At 43.7% G+C, this 21,345-nt stretch overlaps 1 protein-coding gene across 16 annotated transcripts in view; it reads right to left on the minus strand.

Annotated features, from left to right (window-relative positions):
* Positions 1-21,345, minus strand: part of celf4 (CUGBP, Elav-like family member 4) — a gene marked incomplete at both ends in the record, with an annotated part of 133,672 nt that overhangs the window by 15,822 nt on the left and 96,505 nt on the right. For 6 of the 16 annotated variants that reach the window (XM_084061585.1, XM_084061600.1, XM_084061587.1 and 3 more), the window contains 2 exons: positions 789-917; positions 7,486-7,534. In XM_084061585.1, the coding sequence (XP_083917711.1) occupies positions 789-917; positions 7,486-7,534 (178 nt within the window). Of the gene's footprint in view, positions 1-788; positions 951-7,485; positions 7,535-21,345 lie in introns of those variants that run through there. The other 10 variants (XM_084061592.1, XM_084061588.1, XM_084061591.1 and 7 more) reach the window with 2 other exon arrangements.

Genomic DNA, 21,345 nt, shown 5'->3' on the forward strand with positions numbered 1-21,345 from the left:
TAATTATCGAGCCTAAAGCTCCACTTAGCCGAAGTAAGCCGGGCTGATGAGGCCTTGTTAATGGAGCTTCACGGAGGAATCTGCAATGATCAAGCCCACTGTAATCATCTGGCTTAGTTATCATCGGGCCACATTGATTGGCTTCTAAGCCCACTGATGAACTTCATATGCTGAACTGGTGTAGCGCCGCTGACAATGTTTTTGAAAAGGACAACTTTCCCTGGCGTCACATGAAACCCAACGGTTAATGAGCGAGGTTGACTTATGGTTCTAGACATTGACGAGGTTCTCTCTCTCTCTCTCTCTCTCTCTCTCTCTCTCTCTCTCTCTCTCTCTCTCTCTCTCTCTCTCTCTCTCTCTCTCTCTCTCTCTCTCTCCTTTTCTTCTAAGGCTCAGTGGGTGGGTGGTGGTGATGAATTGCCTTGCAGAAAATGCGACGTTTTTTGGGGGAGGAGGACAAAACTTTATAATTTAACCAAAGCCATGTAAGTCGACTCATAAGGTTAATAGGGTTCACGCGTAAGGACTTACGGTTTGGTTTGTCCCATCCCTTTTCTGTGGACAAAGCTGACGGCTTTTTGCTCGCTTTAAATTTGGGACACTGAAATGATTCGTCTAAAAACTGTACACGTCTGTCAAAGAGAGATCTCGGTGACATCACTCAAGCTCGACTTTGAAAGTCACCTAAAACTTTTTTTTAAAAGCCTGATCGATTTTATTTTTTTGCACCTCAGCTTGTAAAAGAGTCCAGCGGTTCACCGCCGGTTGTAAACATTTCTTAGACCCACCTTTGCTGTTTCCGTCGGGGCCTCTTAGAATGGTGCACTCCTCGATGCTGCCAAAGGACTCGAAGAGGCGCCTCACGTCATCTTCTGACTGCTGCTTGTTGAGCATGCCCACGAACAGTTTTCTGTCTTCTAAAGCAAATAATGATCGATCACAATCAGAGGCTTCGCTCACGTACAGGCCAGGTGGAAGACACATAATCATCGCCAGTGGTGTAAAGTAACTAAGTACATGTACTGTACATATTTTGACTTCTACTCCACTACATCTCAGAGACAAATATTGTACTTTTACTCCACTACAATTATTTGAAAACTTTAGTTACTGTTACTTTGTAGATTTGGATTATTATTATTACAAAACATACATTAACCACTTCAGCCCTATTTAAACTTGGGCTTTTTGAAAATAGCCAATCTACAAGCTCTCAACGTGTCGCGACTGTAGATCTGCTATTTTTATACATTTTAAGATTTTTATACATTTTAGACATATGATAACTTGTCAAACGGGACATTCTGAATAATGAGTACTTTTACTTTTGGTACTATAAGTATATTTTGATGCCAATACTACTAGTTTGATTACTGGACTTTTACTTGTAACAGAGTGTTTCTACATTGCAGTACTGATACTTTTTCTTAAATAAAACATTTAAGTACTTTTTTCCACCACTGATCATACTCACGGTTGATATACTTTATGTATTACTACAGTACATTGTTTATATTATGAATAATTGAGTTTTCTGAACAAAAGCAAGACTGAGAGTACTCCAACTGGAAATTGTCCAAAGGCACAGGAAGAAAAGCCATAAAACTCCAGCGCAATTGTCATTGCTAGACAAATAATGTCTCCGTATGTCTTTGCATGGAGACAAAAGCGGTGAGGAGAGAGAGACAGGGAGAAAGGTGGAGAGAAAAAGTTGATGCAGTTTATTTTAATAAGTAACCTACACTTTGTTGCTGATGTTTATGTTCAAACACCTCTCGTCATGTAAGAAAGTCATGAATCCGTAGCTTCCTTTGCTTTCTTTATCTGTCTCTGCTCAACTAACGAGCAGCAACGGGCCATCAGCAAATTCGGGTCTCCGGGCGCAGAGATCACACAGCCGTCTGTCATGTTTTAATAGGTGGTTTTAAAACAACCTGAGAACGAGCATGTGATCTACCAGCTTGTAGATCTGCTATTTTTCACTAATTTGGGTCCCGGGCAAACATCTAATTTGTCTTCTTGAGCTAAAAAGTGTGGGAACCCCTTGTTTCAAAAGTTGATATTTAGGGTGGTGCAAGAGGAACCAGCCATGGGGTTAATCAAATATTTATGGTTCATCTTCCAGGGAGCAGAAATGCACTCGGATAGTTTCACTACAATCTTCCCCATAGATTTTGAGAAAGCCTGGTGTGTATGCTTACGGGTGGAGCTACAGGAAAGGCCATGGGATCACCAACATCTGTAGGTTTCATCCTTGCTGAGCGCAAGGCAATCTTCCCATTCGATTGTCAGACGTCTTGTGTGCAAGTGTAAACTTTGGCCCAAGGTTGGCGCTAGGAAATCAGCAGGGGTCATTCTCTTTGGTAGTGGTGTAAAGTAACTAAGCACACTTTTGAGGTATCTTTTACTTTACTGGAGTATTTCCAATTTTCATTTTACTCTACGTCTCAGAGGCAAATATTGTACTTTTACTCCACTACAATTATTTGAAAACTTTAGTTAGTAGTTACTTTGTAGATGATTTTGATTACTATTACAAAACAAACATTATCCACTTCAGCCCTATATACACTTCCGCCATTTGAAAATAGCCGATCTACTAGTTCACAATGTGTCGCATCGCAAAGCATTGTGAGCTTGTAGATCGGCTATAGATCTCATGCATGTTATCACATGACAGCATAATTGAATTGACAGATTGGTTGATTCAGTGGTGGACAGTAACAAACTACATTTCGTTGTTGAAACCTCTTATGTCCATATTTGAACTTTGTGTGTGTTTTCGTAAATGAATGCCCTACTTTATCATACTACAGCATCACACAAAAGTAGCATATCCAATTTGAATCCTGAAAAGTAACAGTTTTGGACATAATGAGGTTTCCACCCGACAGAGACGATTTATTTGAGTACTGTACTTAAGTACATTTTTTGAGTACCCGTAATTTACTTGAGTATTTGTATTAGTTTGGACCCAAATAAAAACCCTTTCATTCAGCTCTGAGTTACAGCTAATTTTAACGCATAAATCAATAAATACAAGACACATGACTGTCCTTTTTGTTGATTCATTTGCATTAATACGCTGATGTTTTTTTATTGATGTTTCTATAGGCTTTGTGTAGCATAGCTGTTCCACAAGCAAGTCAGTGCATTCAATGTGGTTTCGGAGAGTTACGAGGATCTGTGAATTCATTGTGAAAACAGTACAGCAATGCATTGATGTAAAAATATGATGTACTTTTGAATACTTCAGTGTTCTTAAAAGCTGGTATATTTGAATACTTACGTACTAGTAAAGCAATTAGGCTACTCAACGCAACTTTTACTTGTAGTTGAGTAATAATTGAGCATAGTGTCTTAAACTCAGGGACTGGGGTTGAGTACCTTGTCCACCGCTGATTGATCTATTGATTGAGTCATTTATTGATCGATTGATTGAATGAGTCAGTGGAACGTCTGAGGTACATAGCATGTCAAGATGCTTGTAGCCCACCCAACTTTAAAATGTTTCAGCCACGGTATGTGAAGCCTGTGGATGTATCTGTTGGCAAATTAATGAGCCCCGATTTGTTTACCTTCAGAATGCGCACTGTGCATTAAGGTGTGTGTGTGTGTGTGTGTGTGTGTGTGTGTGTGTGTGTGTGTGTGTGTGTGTGTGTGTGTGTGTGTGTGTGTGTGTGTGTGTGTGTGTGTGTGTGCGTGCGTGCGCTTTGGGTCCATTCCCTGCTGCCGCTGCCTGACAGGGTGTCCTTGCCGAGTCAACAAGACTAATCTGCGCTCTGGCCTTGCACTTGGGGGGGGGTTTACAAGAGTGGCTTGCACATAACGGGTGGAGGATGCGTGCGTACGCGCACAAACACACGCACGCACGCACGCACGCACACACACACACACACACACACACACACACACGACTAACAGGATTTCTCCCAACAGTACCACTTAAGAGGCACGACTGGTGACTAAGGCATTATAAAAACTATGATTGCAAAGAGGGGGTTAATGTAGAGTTACAGCACTGTGCATTCTGCTCTGATTTTAACTGTATATTCTTACACCACATGTTTTGCCTACTTCGTCATACACATGTTGCGTACAAAAAAAAAACATAGATCTACAAGCTTGTAGATCTGCTATTTTCAACACGGCGACGTATACCGTCTTAAGACGATGTATAAATCAGGCTTTATTCATCTGGTAACTTTTGTATTAGTATTCATCCCAATTTATGAGGCAAGGACGAAGCAAGGACGCCAATAAGACCCAAAAAAAAAAAAAAAGTTAGGGAAGGGAAAGAAGAAGTGGGGGAAAAAGAAAGATAGGGTCAGAATAGAGATGAGAGAAAATGGTGGGATGAGGAGAGAGAGAGAGAGAGAGAGAGAGAGAGAGAGAGAGAGAGAGAGAGAGAGAGAGAGAGAGAGAGAGAGAGAGAGAGAGAGAGAGAGAGAGAGAGAGAGAGAGAGAGAGAGAGAGAGAGAGAGAGAGAGAGAGAGAGAGAGAGAGAGAGAGAGAGAGAGAGAGAGAATCTCAGACAGAGGTACGAGTGGAAGCCTGCATCGTCTCCCCTCCCACCCTGACACACACACACACACACACACACACACACACACACACACACACACACACACGCGCGCATGCGTACACACACACACACACACACACACACACACACACGCGCGCGCACGCACGCACTGAGTGCTTGCCTCGGTCGCCTCCAGCTCCATCAATCATACTTAGAGAATGACCGAACTAAACAGCGGAGGAGGCCGTGTGCAATCTTTCTCTTTCTCCTTCTTCCTCTGCCTCGCTCACTTCCCTTTCTTCAGCCCGGGCTCCCACTCCTCCTCCTCCTCCTCCTCCTTATGCCTCGCTCCCTTATCAACCTTCACCTCCTTGCATGCTCTATTTCTTCTGTTTCTCCCTCTCACTCTCTCCCCCCCCCACCTCTCCTTCTCTCTCTCCTCATGTTGCCGTCTCCCTCCTCTCCTGAGTGAAGAATGACGGTGGTGTCAATGGTTTTAACAATTCACCGTTGCCGGCGCAGAAACCTCTTATCTCCATATTCTGACTTTTTGTGTTTTTTTCCCCCCCATAAATTAACGCCCTACTTGATCACACTACAGCGTCACACAAAAAAGCCTCAAAAGTAGCAGACCGGTAAGCTCGAAGCGCGTCGCTTCGCGCCGCGCTTCGAGCTTGCCGGTCTGCTACTTTTGAATTTGAATCCTGAAAAGTAACAGTTTTGGACGTATGAGGTTTCCGCCCAACGGAGATGAATTGGAAAGTTTCAAGGACTATGTCCAGAAGCAGTGGACGTGCATCAGTCCTCTCCCCTGCTCCGTCTATTGATCGATGTCAGGAGCCGTCTAGACACAGAAAATCTGCTTTTTAGCTGCCAGTTCCGCCGGCAATGTTGGGCAAGTTTCTTTGAAAAATGAATATATTTCAGTATGTATAACTTAGTTACTTTTATGATAAGTAATACGTTGCACGTTCAACATTACTGTCCGTGCAGAGCTGTATATTACTTATTACACTATTTTTTGCATTATTTCTACCTACGTTCATGACTATCGATTTGATAGAACCATTCAGTCTCTCTCTCTCTCTTTCTCATAATCATCAGCTGCAAAAACTCGCAGCTGAGATAAAACTCGTTATATCTAGCTAGCTATGCATGGGGGACCCAACAAAAACCTATATCATATTTCATATTCTGCATCATGTATCAGTGTAGAAGTTTAAACGGAGCGTATTTTAAGTTAGGAATTAAATTCTTGGCCCTCGGGTGGTGCAGCGGTAAAGTGCCTGCCCACCAGCTGTCTGGGGGTTCAAATCCACCTCGGTGCAGCCGGCTTTGACGAGCATCTATTATGTTCGGGGGAGGGAAGCCAGGCGGGGAGGGTGACATTTGTCACACAGGGCGGCACCTGTCAGCAGGTCAGGGAGTGTTAGGCGGGAGGTGTGGGACGATGGCTCTACGTCTTCCCAGTGGGGGCTCCTCACTGTCTGGCACTCACTGACGCAACTCTAACTGACAACGAGGCCATGTCACTTAACCAAGGATTTTGCAAGCAGGCTCTGGCAACAAGGTGCCTCCCATGCTAGCTAGTCAAGTCACTTTGCAGGTTGTTGATCCGGTCTGGGTCTAGAGCGGATAGGGAAATAGTGCATGCATAGTATATACAGCAGTGGTTCTCAAAGTGGGGTCCTTGAAGGGGTTACAGGGGCTCCCCAACTAAATGTGTTCATATTGTATTAAAATATGTTTAACCACTTTAACCCTATGTAATACATCGGATATTTGAAAATACCTAAATCAAAATAAATGTTGGAATATTTTCTGAAACATTCTAATACCACAAATCTTTTATGGGGGGGGGGGTCCCTGGTATAAATTATTTTCACAAGGGGGTCCGCGGCCGGCCAAATGCATATTAATTTAGGGGTCCTTGACATGAAAAGGTTTGAGAACCACCGCTTTAGATAATGCAGTCATGTCTTTCAGGAACACGACGATGAAAAGCACTACGAAAAGCAACTAGACTGTCGTGAAAAAAGTATTTACAGTATAGTTAGGGAAGCAATAACATGAGATTCCCCCCCCCAAAAAAAACATGACCCGTATGCACGAGTGGCGCGTGTACGTGTACGTGTACGTGTACGTGTACAGTACGTGTACGTGTACGTGTACAAGAGGAGTCTGAGACAGTGAGCGCTTAAAGGAAAGCCCACCGCTTACGTAACATGTTCTGAAAGTCAGAGGGGCGTCCAGGTCCCGCTGGCAACCTGCCTGTGGAAATGCTGCAACCTCATCTAATGGCACGGATAATGCTGAGGCTGATGTGTGGAGGCAGCCATGTTTACACCAGTGATGGAAAAAGTATTCATATTTTTTACTTATGTAAAAGTATCGATACTGCACTGTAGACATACTGTTACAAGTAAAAGTCCGGTAAGCCAAATTTACTTGAGTGAAAGTACAAAAGTATTGGCATCAAAATATATTTAAAGTGCCAAAAGTAAAAGTACTCATTATGCAGAATGTCCCGTTTCACAAGTTTTCTAATTATTAAAATACGTATCTAAAAATGATTAGAAAATAGCAGATCTAAAAACTCAACGCGTCGCGACTTGTGAGCTTTTAGATCGAGTATTTTCAAATAGCTGAATTATATATGTAGGGAAGTGGTTCATGTATGTTTTGTAATAATAATTAAAATCTACAAAGTAACTAGAAACTAATACGTTTTCAAATATATATATCTGCCTCTGAGATGTAGTGGAGTGGAAGTAAAAGTATTTCAAATTGGAAATACTCCAGTAAAGTAAAAATACCAAAACATTGTACATTAAGTACAGTACTTGAGTAAATGTACTAAGTAACTTTCCACCACTGTGTTTACAGGAGTGGAGGGGGGGATAGGAGGGAAGGAAGGAAGGAAGGAAGGAAGGAAGGAAGGAAGAAATGGAAGAGCATACCTCCTCGACTCTCACTGTCTGCTGGCTTCACCTGGATTGGTCTGTTCATCTGAAGAGAGAGAGAGAGAGAGCGAGAGGGGGGGAGGGGGGGGACGGACAGAAGAGAGAGCAGGAGACAAGAAGGTTAGAATCACTTTTCTCTCATACAATCTGCACCTCACACAAACCACAACCCTCCCAGAAAAGCTCAGTGAGCCAACTTTACTGGTAAACCTGCAGAACAATCCTCAAACAGTGCAGTGCTCATGGGCATGGGGAGGGGACGCTGGTCGGGGCGCTGTGTGTGCTGGGTGGGTGTATTATTTGATCTGAGATGAAAGGACAGAAAAAGGGCTGGAATGTTGGAAAGAGGAATGAGGCAAAGGGAGGTAGAGAAGGGAGAAGGAGAGAGAGAGAGAGAGAGAGAGAGAGAGAGAGATAGAGAGAGGGATGGATGGATGGATGAGAGAGGTAACTCTAGGTCAGCAGCATTGCCCATGTCTATTTTTCATTGTCTGGGTTCCAGCGTGTGTCTATGTACGTGTACACAGAGATGTGTCCTATACTGCCACGTGTTGGACGGAATGACGGATGTGTGTACACAAACACACACACACACACACACACACACACACACACACACACACACACACACACACACACACACACACACACACACACACACACACACACATAAACAAGTGCACAGAAGCATACACACTCATATTCGTGTGCATCCTTTCAAACTAGAAAGCGGCAAACTGAACAATCCCTGTCATATCACACACACACACACACACACACACACACACACACACACACACACACACACACACACACACACACACACACACACACACACACACACACACACACACACGTGCACACACCTCAATCTGTCCCCCGAGCGAGACCTTTTCGGCGGTGTGTGTCCGCTGAGGCTTTCCATTCATTTCACTCCTGCCTGTCAAGACTTTCTCTCTGCGCCCCGCCACCCTGCTAAACGCTCACCGCCAATCAATTTTTAATAATGCCAATCGCCACGCTGCCAGGAGGGATGGGGGGGTGGGGAGGGCAGAGACTGAGGGGAGGGGAAGGGGGGAAGTGTTGCCAGATTCTGTGAGAGAAACAAGCAACCATGTCTAGGAAAACCAGCCCAAAATAAGCCACTATGGGCCACATGAGCACTTTAACATATACATCAGCTATTTGAAAATAGCAGATCTACAAGCTCACAATGTGTCGCGATGCGACGCGTTGTGAGCTTGTAGATCTGCTATTTTCAAATACAATCTAGCGGGGAAATTATAATAAGCAGATCTGGCAAGCCTGAAGGGGGGAGTGGAGGGGTTTGGCCAACAGAGAAGAGAGAGAGAGAGAGCGGATAGGAGAAGGCCATGTCGTTGATGTCGGGCAGAAACCTCCTATCTCCATATTTTAACTTTTTGTTTTTACTTAAAAGTAACAAAAGTAAAAGTACTCATTATGCAGAAATCTTCCGTTTCATGTTTTCAAAATGTATGCAATCATTTGAAAACAGCAGATCTACAAGCTTGCGTTGAGAGCTTGTAGATCTGCTGTTTTCAAATAGCCGAAGTCTATATAGGGTTTAAGTGGTTAATGTATGTTTGTAATCATATTTATCATAATCATCGTTTCGAGCGTGTAGATCTACTGCTTTTGATGCTTTTGAATTTGAATCCTGAAAAGTAACAGTTTTGGACATATACAAGGTTTCCACCCAACAGAGACGATATACAGAGATAGCGTTTTCACGATACAGCATCGTACATAGGATGTGAAAAATGCTTCGCTGAAAATGCTTGGATGTTCAGGAGGCTGCATCGGGGTCTTCCGGTGGGTCTGTTCGTTTGAGTCGGCCTGCCCGAAATCACAGCAGCACCCCGCCTCCCTTTGATGGCCCGCAGAGCCATATGCGCCCTAATGTTTTTAATGTGTTGCTATGCATTATTTATCCCGCCTGGCTGTTGATATCGACGGAAAAGGCAGTGGGGTGGAGGGAGGGGGCGGCGGTGTAGAAAGAGGCTTGAGTAAGAGGGAGTTCGGTAAAAAAGAGAAAAAGGAGTGAAAAAGTGAAATTGGGTAGGGGCGGTGCGTTGCAGCGAGCGAGCGAGCACCCGTGACAGTGAGAGAGCGAGAGTGAAACGGGACGGTGGAGGAGGAGGAGGAGGAGGTGGTGAGAAAGGAGCGGAAACTGCACGCACCAAAAAAAAATCGAGGGATGAGACCGAACGGAGACGTGAAAAATGGGCGCCGAGCAGAGAAATGAGGTGATAAAAAGGAAGCAAGGGGGACGGAAGGAGAGATGGAGGGAGGGAGGGAGGGAGGGGCCCGGGAGGAGGGGTAGATGAGGACATAGATCAGAGCATGGGACAAGGTCAGCCCACTGCTCCCGGGGGCCCCATAAGCCTGCATACATATGAGCGCTTATACTCCTGACCCAAACAAATGGTCTGGCCTCAATCTGACCTAATTGTGTTCCACCTCCGCTGGTTTTATGTCGTCGCTGTCGGGGCAGAAACCTCTTATCTCCGTATTTTAACGTAAATTAATGTCCTGCTTGATCATACTACAGCGTCACACACAAGAGCATCGAAAGTAGCAGATCCGCAAGCTCGAAACGCGACGCGAAGCGGCGCGTTTCGAGCTTGCGGATCTGCTACTTTTGATGTTTTTGAATGTGAATCCCGAAAAGTTGCCGTTTTGGACATATGAGGTTTCCACCCGACATCAGCCTTGGGTTTTTAAACCTGCACAGGATGTGGCATTGATTGAGCACCCGGTGTACGCGTGGCTAATTTCCCTCGGTTTTCGTATCGGTGTGTCGGCTAGCTTGTTTGCTTGCGCGCTTGTGGCAGTTTCCTTACAATTCCTTGAATCAGAACATCAATAACTGTGTGGTCCCCTGTGAGGTTTGGAACGATATGTAAACACACGGTTTCTAGATCTTTGATGAATTCATAATGGTTTAAAGGGGAACTTTTCAACCGCAGTCCCATTGTTCTGATGTGAGAACATAGTGTCTTCTGTGTATACCTCCACGAAATGTTGCCGTCGTAAAATGATGACATCAAATGTGTTGTTTCACATTATAATTGTGGATAACATTGGGATTTAGGTTGAAAATGTGTGAAGTTTCCCTTTAAAAGTGGAAATGTGGGATGTTCTAACAAATCTATCTAATAAAAAAAGGTTGTGCAGTCAGCAGATCCCATCATCTCGTACAGTATATGTCATCATCACCGTTTGACCAGAAAGCAAAACTCCTGCTCATGAATTAATTTGTGGGGGCGCAATTCTCATTTAAATGAAGCTGTGAAAGTCTCTCAGTCAATGTGTGCTGGAGCGGAGTTCCATCCATACGCTCTGTTTTCATAGTTTCCATTATCCCAAGCCCATATAAACTGATTCAAGGTCAGTTTTATCATGCTGCTCGTAATGGGGTATGTTAGCATCAGCCCGCTGGACAGCTGATCCCTGAGCAATTGTTAAAACAAGCCACTGACTCGTGGAGGGAGACTCCCATAAAGGAGAAGTTCACCCAAATCATTACTTATTTTCTATCAATTACATATGCCCAGACAAACTGCTCTCATCATTTCCTGTTTACAGTCTCTTTAACCACATTCATTTTCACTTAAAGCAAAATTATATTTTTGCTTGACACAGTAGTATGACGAAGTATAGGGCATTGAATTACGCAAAAAAAAACTGTTTAAATATGGAGATACAAGATTTCTGCCCAACAGCAACGTTATGTAACCCAGTGACGGCACTCGACGCTGGCAAGAATCTTCATTAGAAGCTAAAGCCTATTATTTACCCTCCGCAGTACCACGGCGGCGCTTGCCGACAACAAGTGATCTTCAAGCTACAGTAACGACATGTCGAGGGAATACATGGGCTGCATTCTTTGAGTATTATACCAAAACTAACCTAACCAGAACTGGCTGTCTGGCAAAGGCCCGAAAACATGAGCTTAAAGTAGTTTGAAGACTGCGCTTTGCTTTATTGAGTTCTGCCTCAAAATGGGACAAAAACTGAAGTCCTTGATGTGGATTAGGTAGTAGTCTTGGATCATTTTTTTTATTATTGATTCTAGCGCATGGGTTGAACCACGAAAACCAAGTTACAACAAAGAAAAAACAAAGTTGCGATGACGACTGTGGGGGACTTCGATCCGTTTGAAATTCGGCGTTGTACCTTGTTATGTCAAATGTGCTTCAAATGCATTCCAGCTTGTTCGAGACAAAGTATATCCCCACTGCAACGATTGAGCTTAGGTGCACACTCTCTTGCATCCGTGCACCGCTCACAAACACACAACACAAGCAGGCACGCACACACACACACACACACACACACACACACACACACACACACACACACACACACACACACACACACACACACACACACACACACACACACACACACACACACACACACGCTTGCATTCACACTCACACTCACACCTTCCATCACCGGCTGTGAAAAAAAAGAAGAGAATATTGAGAGTTCGCTTTACCAAACACAGGAGAGGAGGTCGAATTTTCTCATTTTCACCCAAGCTGAGTGAATGTATTTTAGAGAGAGAGAGAGAGAGAGAGAGAGAGAGAGAGATTGAAGCACTGCGGGCCAAGTTCATGTCATTATCACGGTAAGAAAACTCTCCTTGGAAGTCTCTCAGGGAACCAAAGAAGGCTTCATAATATTCTGCTGCTACACTATTGTCAAAACTCTGCTTTACATTCTACTGCGAGAGTGCTTTTCTTCTCTCCCTACACGTCCGGAGGTGTTTGTTAGGCTGTCATATTTCTGTCATATTCCCCCGTTTTAATGTCGAGGTATTTGCATTGTGGCTTTAAGGCATTTTTGTGGTGGAGGTTGTCACGTAGAGTGGCGTTTATTGTCATTCCATATGCACACGTTTAGCCATTGTTGCTGCCGTCGGCTGCGAATGTGAACCATTGAACGGGAAAAGCAGCATGCAGGCGAGGTTTCGGGCAGAGAGGGAGCAGGCATGGACAAAGTACTCAACCCCAGTACTTGAGTTAAAGTTTAGATTCTCCCGTTCAAATATCACTACAAGTGAAAGTTGTAGTTAAAGTACTGGAGTACTTGCTTTAAAAAAATACTTAGGTATTCGAAATTTCCTATTTTATTATCAATGCATTGCTGTATTGAAATTTTGAAATATTCACCCAAAATTCAAACAGTTTTCAGACATTTTCAAATATAAAAAAAAAAATAGTGAACATATCCGATCTACAAACATACAACATGTCGCATTGTGACGTGTTGTATGCTTGAAATAGGGCTTGTATATTTGAAACAGGGCTTGAGTAGTTAATTCACAATGTACCTTTTCCCTCCCTAGAAATGCAGTGAAGTCGAAGTACAACATTTGTCTTTTAAATGCAGTGAAAGTCATCCAAGTATCCAACAATAAAAATAATCAAGTAAAGTACAAATACTGTAGTATATGTTTTTTTTTAACTTACGTACAGTATTCTGTACTAAAGCAAACGTACTTAGTTACTGTCCACCACTGTGTTTAGCCATTGTTGTTGTCGTCAGTGACTGTGAACCATTGAAGGGGAAAAGTAGCAGACATTGGCGGTGTTGGGCGAGAGCCCAGTTTGCCGGGGGTACGAGTGTAACCAACCAGAACCAGAGGCAGTCTACCTGGACCTGCTGCTCTGAAGCATCTCTGCAAGGACAACTATCATCTTGGGATGGAAACACTCCAATGGAAAACCTTAGCTAAACAAATATAATTATAACCCGGCTATGTTTTGGGGAAACTGGGCCTTTTTTTCTTTTTTTAGAGATGTCTCTTGGGGCGTTTTTCTTTTGCTTTATTAGATAGATCGTAGAGCAGCTGTTCCCAACCTTTTCTGCCTAACATGGCAGCCGACAGTTAGGTGGTTCTCCACGCTCACTCCCTTCATTCTCATTCGCTAACAAGCTAACACATACACCCTCAATCCTAGTTCATTCTAGGCAGTCTTTTTTAAGCGGAACACTGTTCACTCTTCATACTACATGCTCAGTATTTGGTCGTAGCACCGTTCCAAACTCCCTCCACCTCCCCAGTCTCCTCCTTGAGCCATCTAGGTCTACCCCAAATTAAATGTACGATTCTGTGGATTGTATGATGTTATATCTGTGTATCTTTTTATGCCCTTGAAGGGTTCAATGTTATGTTCATGCAATAACTCTGTATCTTAGGCTCTGTTAGTGATCGCAGATTCTGTGTCATGCTTGCGCAGATAATCCGTGGTCGGCTATCCCAGGAGCAGAGTCACACCGCCAAACTGAATGCAATATCATTGCAATACATGGTTAATCCTGATGAAAGAGTCTGACTGAAATGAAATCTTAAGGATTGAGTTAAAAGACTCGACATTCTAGGTGATTGGTAATCTCTCATTCTGCAGTGCTAACAGCAGAATCTTTCAGCACCTTAAACATGTAGGCTACTGTTTTTGTTAGTAGTAATAAACACACCCGGGAGGAAGTGGGCTAAGAAAGGGGAGGTTCCAAACGGAGTTCCTGTCTCTACACAAAAAAGGAGGTGGTGCCCCCAGAGGCAAAAACAATGGGGAATTTTCTTTCTCTGGGTTCCCAGATTGTGTGATTGGTAATTGATTGTACCTGACCATTTCGACTCTTACGGGAATAATGACTGTAAAGTGATAACTTTATGTTGCCGTATAGAAGGACAGACCGTAAAATATCCCATTACATTTCCATTTACACACTGACATGCCAATGTCCTGCCACTATACGGTGTGAGCTAGCGCCTAGCTGTAGCCATCACGATATGTCATTCACGGCTTGGATCATGTCATCTCCGAGACAGGATCTCAGCTTAAGGTAACTGACAACAAATTTCGAGTGACTACGGCCGATCCAATATCCACTGCATGCGGGGGGTTGATGGATGGATGGACAAATCCCCATCAGGTTTTATTCGCTGCTGCGAGGGGAAGCGATGGGGAAAGCCTTAGGCTAGCTGCTCACTCCTCATCTCCCCCGTCCTCAATCTGCCCATGTCCCGAGTGAGCGCCGCAGAGCTGTAGCCCCCGCACATAAGACCCCTTACACCTGTCACCTGTTTACAGGCTGAGCGTACAGCCCCGGATTATTGCGATCGGTCGGATGAAACTTAAACTAACCACTTTGAACCCCAGCATGCCTATTACGTGTGTGTGTGTGTGTGTGTGTGTGTGTGTGTGTGTGTGTGTGTGTGTGTGGGGGGGGGGTACCCAAAATAACAGATCTACAAACTCACAACATGTCGCAGCACGACACGTTGTGAGCTTTTAGAGCTGCTATTTTTTTGCAAAGAGATTTGATGTAGACAGGGGGGAAAAGTGGGCAAAGTACAGTTGTAACTCAAGTCCGGTTCTCGTAAGACTAGAGGGTTTAAAGTGGCTAAACTTCCACACATCTCAGACGCGGATGATGTTCTTATTTATTTAGCTCATCCTTGCCTGAGCCTCCTCTGTCCCGGCAGCTAGAGTGAAATGAAGTGAGCGTGGAGAGAGGTCTAGGTGTGTCAGGCTGACAGCAGGCTGATAGTAGAAAAGAGAAAAACAATTCTCTGCTTCCATTGGATGCCGGTCATTTCAACTTTTTTTGCCCCCGGGGGTGAAAGAGTTGAAATGACCGGCATCCAATGGAGAAAAGGAGAAAGCGTCCACTGAAAGCGTCCACTGAAATATGCAATGCGTTGTTCTCGGGGGCAGAAACCTTGTAACTTCAAATGAATGCCATGCTTCATCCTACAACAGTGTCACGCAAAAGTAAAACAAAAAATATTGTGAGCTTGTAGATCTGCAATTTTTTTTTTTTCACTGTCTCTCAAATTCAAATTCAAATTCCAAAACAGCAGACAGATTGGCAAGCTGGGGGGTGGGGGTTGAGGTAGGGGGTGGTTGGTAGAGTGTGGGGGTTGGGGTAGGGGGTGGTTGGCAGAGCGGGTGGGGGTTGGGGTAGGGGGTGGGTGGCAGAGGGTGGGGGTGTTCTTTGCAAAACAAATACTAAATAAAAAAGCATCCAGTAGATGAATTATGAATTGGCACCGGCAGTGCTTTTTCCTCCGCTGGTTTGGCTGCGGCGGCGGGGTGGCTAGTGGAACGCCGATATGGTTGGAATGAGCATTATGGGTAATGAGACATCGGTCCTCATTTATCAATATTTCCCGATGTGTGGAACGGTTGTTAGATGATGAAGTACCAGGCTGAAATTTACTCCCCCCCCCGAAAAAAAACAACAACAAACGGAAAAAAAACCTCATAATAAATGTTTAGAAAGACCTGTTACATTCTGATTTGCGGCTGCTGAAATATGACTGCCGCACACTTTTCACACACACAAACTAACATGGCACACGTGCGTGTGCACGTACACATAAACACATATACGCACGCAGCCAGGCACGCACGCACACACACACACACACACACACACACACACACACACACACACACACACACACACACACACACACACACACACACACACACACACACACACACACACACACACACACACACACACACACACACACACACACACAGAGAGCCTTCTGACATTTACTGACCTATATTTGTCTCGGCAATGTGTCTATCTCTTTCTCTCTCTCTCTTTCTCTCTCTCTCTCTCTCTCTCTCTCTCTCTCTCTCTCTCTCTGGATGCATTTTTGTTGGACTCACACAGCTTTTTAAATAAAATAATAATTAGCTTCGTACGGGGCTGTGCCAGGCGATACCTGATTAACCTATTTTAACGCTGCATAGCGACACGCTCAGCTCCCCGGCTCCCCCTACACCGCCAAAGACACCGCTACACACACAGCGAGCCAGCAGGAACCGTCTGATGCAACTCCAGTCTATGAAGCACTTTTCCCTGTCCTTACCCCACATTCAGCCTCAGAACAATATTGCCCTGGGCAGGTTGAGGAATCAGCTCGACCTGCTTCCATGCTGTGTGTTGCTGTCGGGTAAAAAGACCTTCTATGTCCACTATTCAGAAAACGGGGGGGGGGAGAGAACACGTGTTCCAATGGATTTAAAAGCCGATTCTACAAATGTCTTCTAAATTCCAACAGTATTCTGAAAAACGTGTGTTTCTATATCAGTGTTTCTCATACTTTTTCATGTCAAGGACCCCCAAAATGATATGTATTTGGCCGCCGACCCCCATCTCAAAATGTTTTGTTCCAGGGACCCCCAGAAGCAAAGATTTGAGTTAAAAATGTTCGATTTACAACAATATATATTCAAGGATTTGCACACATTTTCAAGATTTTTCAAAAATAGCAGATCTACAAGCTCGTAGCGCGGCACTCGGTGCCGCGCTACGAGCTTGTAGATCTGCTATTTTTGAATAGCCAAAGTGTAAAGTAATGCTTTGTAGATCAAATCAAAAAATGACACAGATGCGTTCCAGGTCTCAATGGATTTAAAGCTGCACTATGTAACTTTCTTGTTCTACCTTGAATTTGAACCCGGGTCTCCTGCCATTGAGCTAATAGAGCCTGCCTGCTTGATCTGGGGATATATTGAATCTTCAAAATGTGTCAAACTGGGGAAAAAAATCATGTCAAAGGTCGTGTCTCTCCTATAGACACAGGCTCTAAATGTGTATAAGAGAAGGGAGACCAAATACAACAGCCCCAATTGGAGTTATATTGTATTAACATATCTACAGATTGGACATTTTATACATTAAAAAAGTTACATAGTGCCGCGTTGATGTAGTTATGATTTAATCAGTTCAATATTTCTAAAACCCCGAGACACACTTAACCACTTTCACGTTTACTTTCAACAATTTTTACAAAAATATCAAAACATAGCATATCTACAAGCCCACAACGACAATCTTTTGCTTCTCTTGTCAGTGTGACACTGTAAGACGAAGTAGGGCATTAATTATGAAAAAAAAAAAAGATACAAGGTTTCTGCTAGATACAGCGACGATATTGTCTCTGTCGGGTGAAAACCTCATATGTCCAAAACTGCTACTTTTCAAAAAACAGCAAAAGTAGCAGATCGACAAGCTCAAAATGCGTCGCTTCGCGCCACGTTTCGAGGTTGCGGATCTGCTACTTTTGATGCTTTTGTGTGACGCTGTAGTATGATCAAGTAGGAAGATAATTTCACGAAAAATCACAAACATTTAGGATATGGAGATAAGAGGTTTCTGCCCGACAGCGACGATATACCTGCTGCTTTTCTCTGTGCTGTGCTGCCGTCTCAGCAGTGTCTACTGAGATCACCGTGTCTTCACACACACACACACACACACACACACACACACACACACACACACACACACACACACACACACACACACACACACACACACACACACACACACACACACACACACACACACACACACACAGCCAGATGAAAGGGGAGACACACACACACACACACACACACACACACACACACACACACACACACACAGGAGGCAGGCCTCTCTGTCTGACTCAATGATTCTTTCATAAACGTGCCTTTCACATACCGTATATATGTAAATAAGACATGCAAATAAGAGACAGAGTGAGAGATGCATGCGCCCGCAATCATGCATGCATGCTCATCATGCGCACGTCTACGCACGCACGCTCACACGCACGCACCTAGGCTCGCGGGTATGCACACTGGATTTCTGAATTTCTGCCCTGTGCGTTTTTTTTCTTCACCTTATGTCTAATCAGGCGCCTGCCGCTATAGATATACCAATGTGCTACCACCTTGAGCTCATGTACGTACATACTGTATCTGCTGGTCTTATGCTATGTGTATATACTGTATATCAGTGGTTCTCAAACTTTTTCACATCAAGGACCCGCAAATTGATCTCTCTGACCTCTCTGTCTCGTAAAAAGTGACAATATAGTTGATTGTGATTCTGAATGACACGTGCACATGTTGTAATCGCCTGGTTTTGAACGAGAGCCAAACCAAAAAAGTCCTTTTCCTATTCAAAGAGAACCCCCCCCCCCCCTTTCTGTTTTCCCTTCAGTTCAGCATGATATATATGAAAAACAACTTGCAGGGACTTGAACTTGGAGATATAGGTACAGTAATGCTACACACCAGTGGTTCTCAAACTCTTTCGTGCCAAGGACCCCCAAATTGATACGTATTTGGTCACGGACCCCAATCTGAAAATGTTTTGTGCCGGGGACCCCCAGAAGAGATGATTTATGTAAAAATGTTCAAAAATAGCTGATGTAGGCCTACAAGCTCGCAGGACGGCAGGAAGTGACGCGCTGTGACCTTGGCAATCTGCTATTTTTTAATAGCCAAAGTCTTATGTGTGGTTAAAGTGGTTAAAATGATTGTGACGCTATATTAACTCATTTTGCTGGGGACCCCCTGGTACCCCCCCAAGGACCCCTGGAGGTCCCCGGACACCACTTTGAAAACCACCGCTATACACTAAATATAACAGTATTTTTCTAAATATTTGTTTGTTTAGTTTGTCAAAGTTACTGTAGCGTTTTAATGCTTTTTAAAACAGAGATGGATTTGAAAAGTCTATTAAAATACACTGTTGGTGGAGAAAATGAACGTTTATGATCAGATTTACTTAGCCGACACGATCATTCAGTTAAATTCAGTATAGCATTCCAATGACTATGGATATAATGTAAACAAATCCCACACCTATAAATAACCAAGTACTTAAATAAATAAACTACATTACATTACATTACATTACATTACATTACATTACATTAAAGTCATTTAGCAGACGCTTTTATCCAAAGCGACTTACAATAAGTGCATTCAACATAGGTACAGTAGGGAACGAAACTACTAATCACCAGAAGTCTTAAGTGCATTTTCTGCTAAAACAGGCAACCAAGAGTATACCTAGCGCTAAGGTAAAAGTGCAATATATCAGCTAACTATATCAGCTGTCTGTCTGTCTGTAGGGGTGTCACGATTTAACATTTTTACTTGATAATTTATTGTTGTCACTCAAATAATTGCGATTAACGATTTAATTGTGTTTCTGTTGTTGAACATTGGAACATTATATGATTAGAAATTACATTTCTGTTTGGCTTTTGAGCTTTGTAAACTAAAGTTGCACAGGGCAGATAATGTGCAATGCAAATATTAATTGCGTTTATCTCAAATAATTCCGATTAGGCGATTATGTAATAATTGTGACAGACCTATCTGTCTGTCTGTCTGTCTGTCTGTCTGTCTGTCTGTTTATCTGTCTGTCTGTCTGTCTGTCTGTCTGTCTGTCTGTCTGTCTGTCTGTCTGTCTGTCTGTCTGTCTGTCTGTCTGTCTGTCTACAGTATAATCACACACAGGCCTATCCACACCTCCTCCGCTCCTTTCTCTCTTTTTTCATTTTTTATTACAATTGCCCGAGAACAACTCTCCTCTTTCCTGACACTTCATTGTTTAATCCAGTTCACACCAGCGCCCACTGCTTTCTTTCATCTCCTCCTGTTCAGAAGTCTGTTCTCTTGTTTCGTTTTGCTTTTTTTGTTTGTTTTTCTTGGCAATCGGTCCGGACAGCTGCAGTGGCGGGATGATGACTTTCTAACGGCTTTTAATGAATGGTTAAACGATGCACTTGTTTGTTATTATTTTCCTTCATCTTTGTTCTGCGTTATTTATTTTGAAGGGACCTTTCAGTACGGATTCGAAGAGAGCCAAAATTAAGCTCCGGCGCACGAACGGTGTCGCGCGCTGAAAATGGCAGACCTACAAGCCCAGAAGGCGTCACGGAGTGGGCTTGTAGGTCTGCCATTTTCAGTGGACCAAAAAGGACGGCCAAAAAAAGAACGCTGCATTATACCGTATATACGGTGTATATATATATGCTGCATTTTCTCTCCCACTTTTAGGGTGCCCCACGGGTATATGCGAATCAACGGCGGATGAGAGGAGACATATTTTACTCCCGGTTGCGAAGGCTTTAATAGGAATCGACGGTCTTAGATTTCCGTTATCACACCATAACAAGATGGGAAAAAAAGCACATCTCCGGCACCCTCAAATGATTCCACCCTGTCAGAACCCATTATAGCCTGTGATAACACGCCTGCCTGTGACATGCTTATACACCCCTTTACACATATACTGTACCATGCCCCCGCAAAATTAACTCTCAAGTGCATCGCACGCACACACACACACACACACACACACACACACACACACACACACACACACACACACGCTCGTGCGTGCGCGCACGCAGAGACAAACACAAACATAATCACACCATATCATTGCTGTCGGGTAGAAACCTCCTATCTCCATATTATACTTTTTTTTGGGTAAATCTTACGCCCTACGTGATCATACTACAGCGTCACACAAAAGGAGCAAAAGTAGCAGATCCACAAGCTCAAAACGCGTCGCTTTGCGACGCGTTTTGAGCTTGTCGATCTGCTACTTTTGCTATTTTTGAATTTGAATCCGGAAAAGTAACAGTTTTGGACATATGAGGTTTCCACGCGACAGAGACGATTATGTATTCACACATTCTCTCTCTCTCTCTCTCTCTCTCTCTCTCTCTCTCTCTCTCTCGGGCTTTCTTACTCTCGTACCAGCGCACACATACAAACGTGCATGCGCGCCGCGAACACACAAACACACACACACACACACACACACACACACACACACACACACACACACACACACACACACACACACACACACACACACACACACACACACAAGCGCGCATGTAAGCCGCTCTCAGGATGTTTGAGTCACACATTTGAGTACACTTGACACGTACGCCTTATTTCGCTGCATGTGCCAAAGCGCATCACAGTCAACTATAAGGAA

Source organism: Gymnoscopelus microlampas (genome assembly GCF_963454915.1).
Source record: "Gymnoscopelus microlampas genome assembly, chromosome: 7".
Classification (NCBI taxonomy): Eukaryota; Metazoa; Chordata; class Actinopteri; order Myctophiformes; family Myctophidae; genus Gymnoscopelus; species Gymnoscopelus microlampas.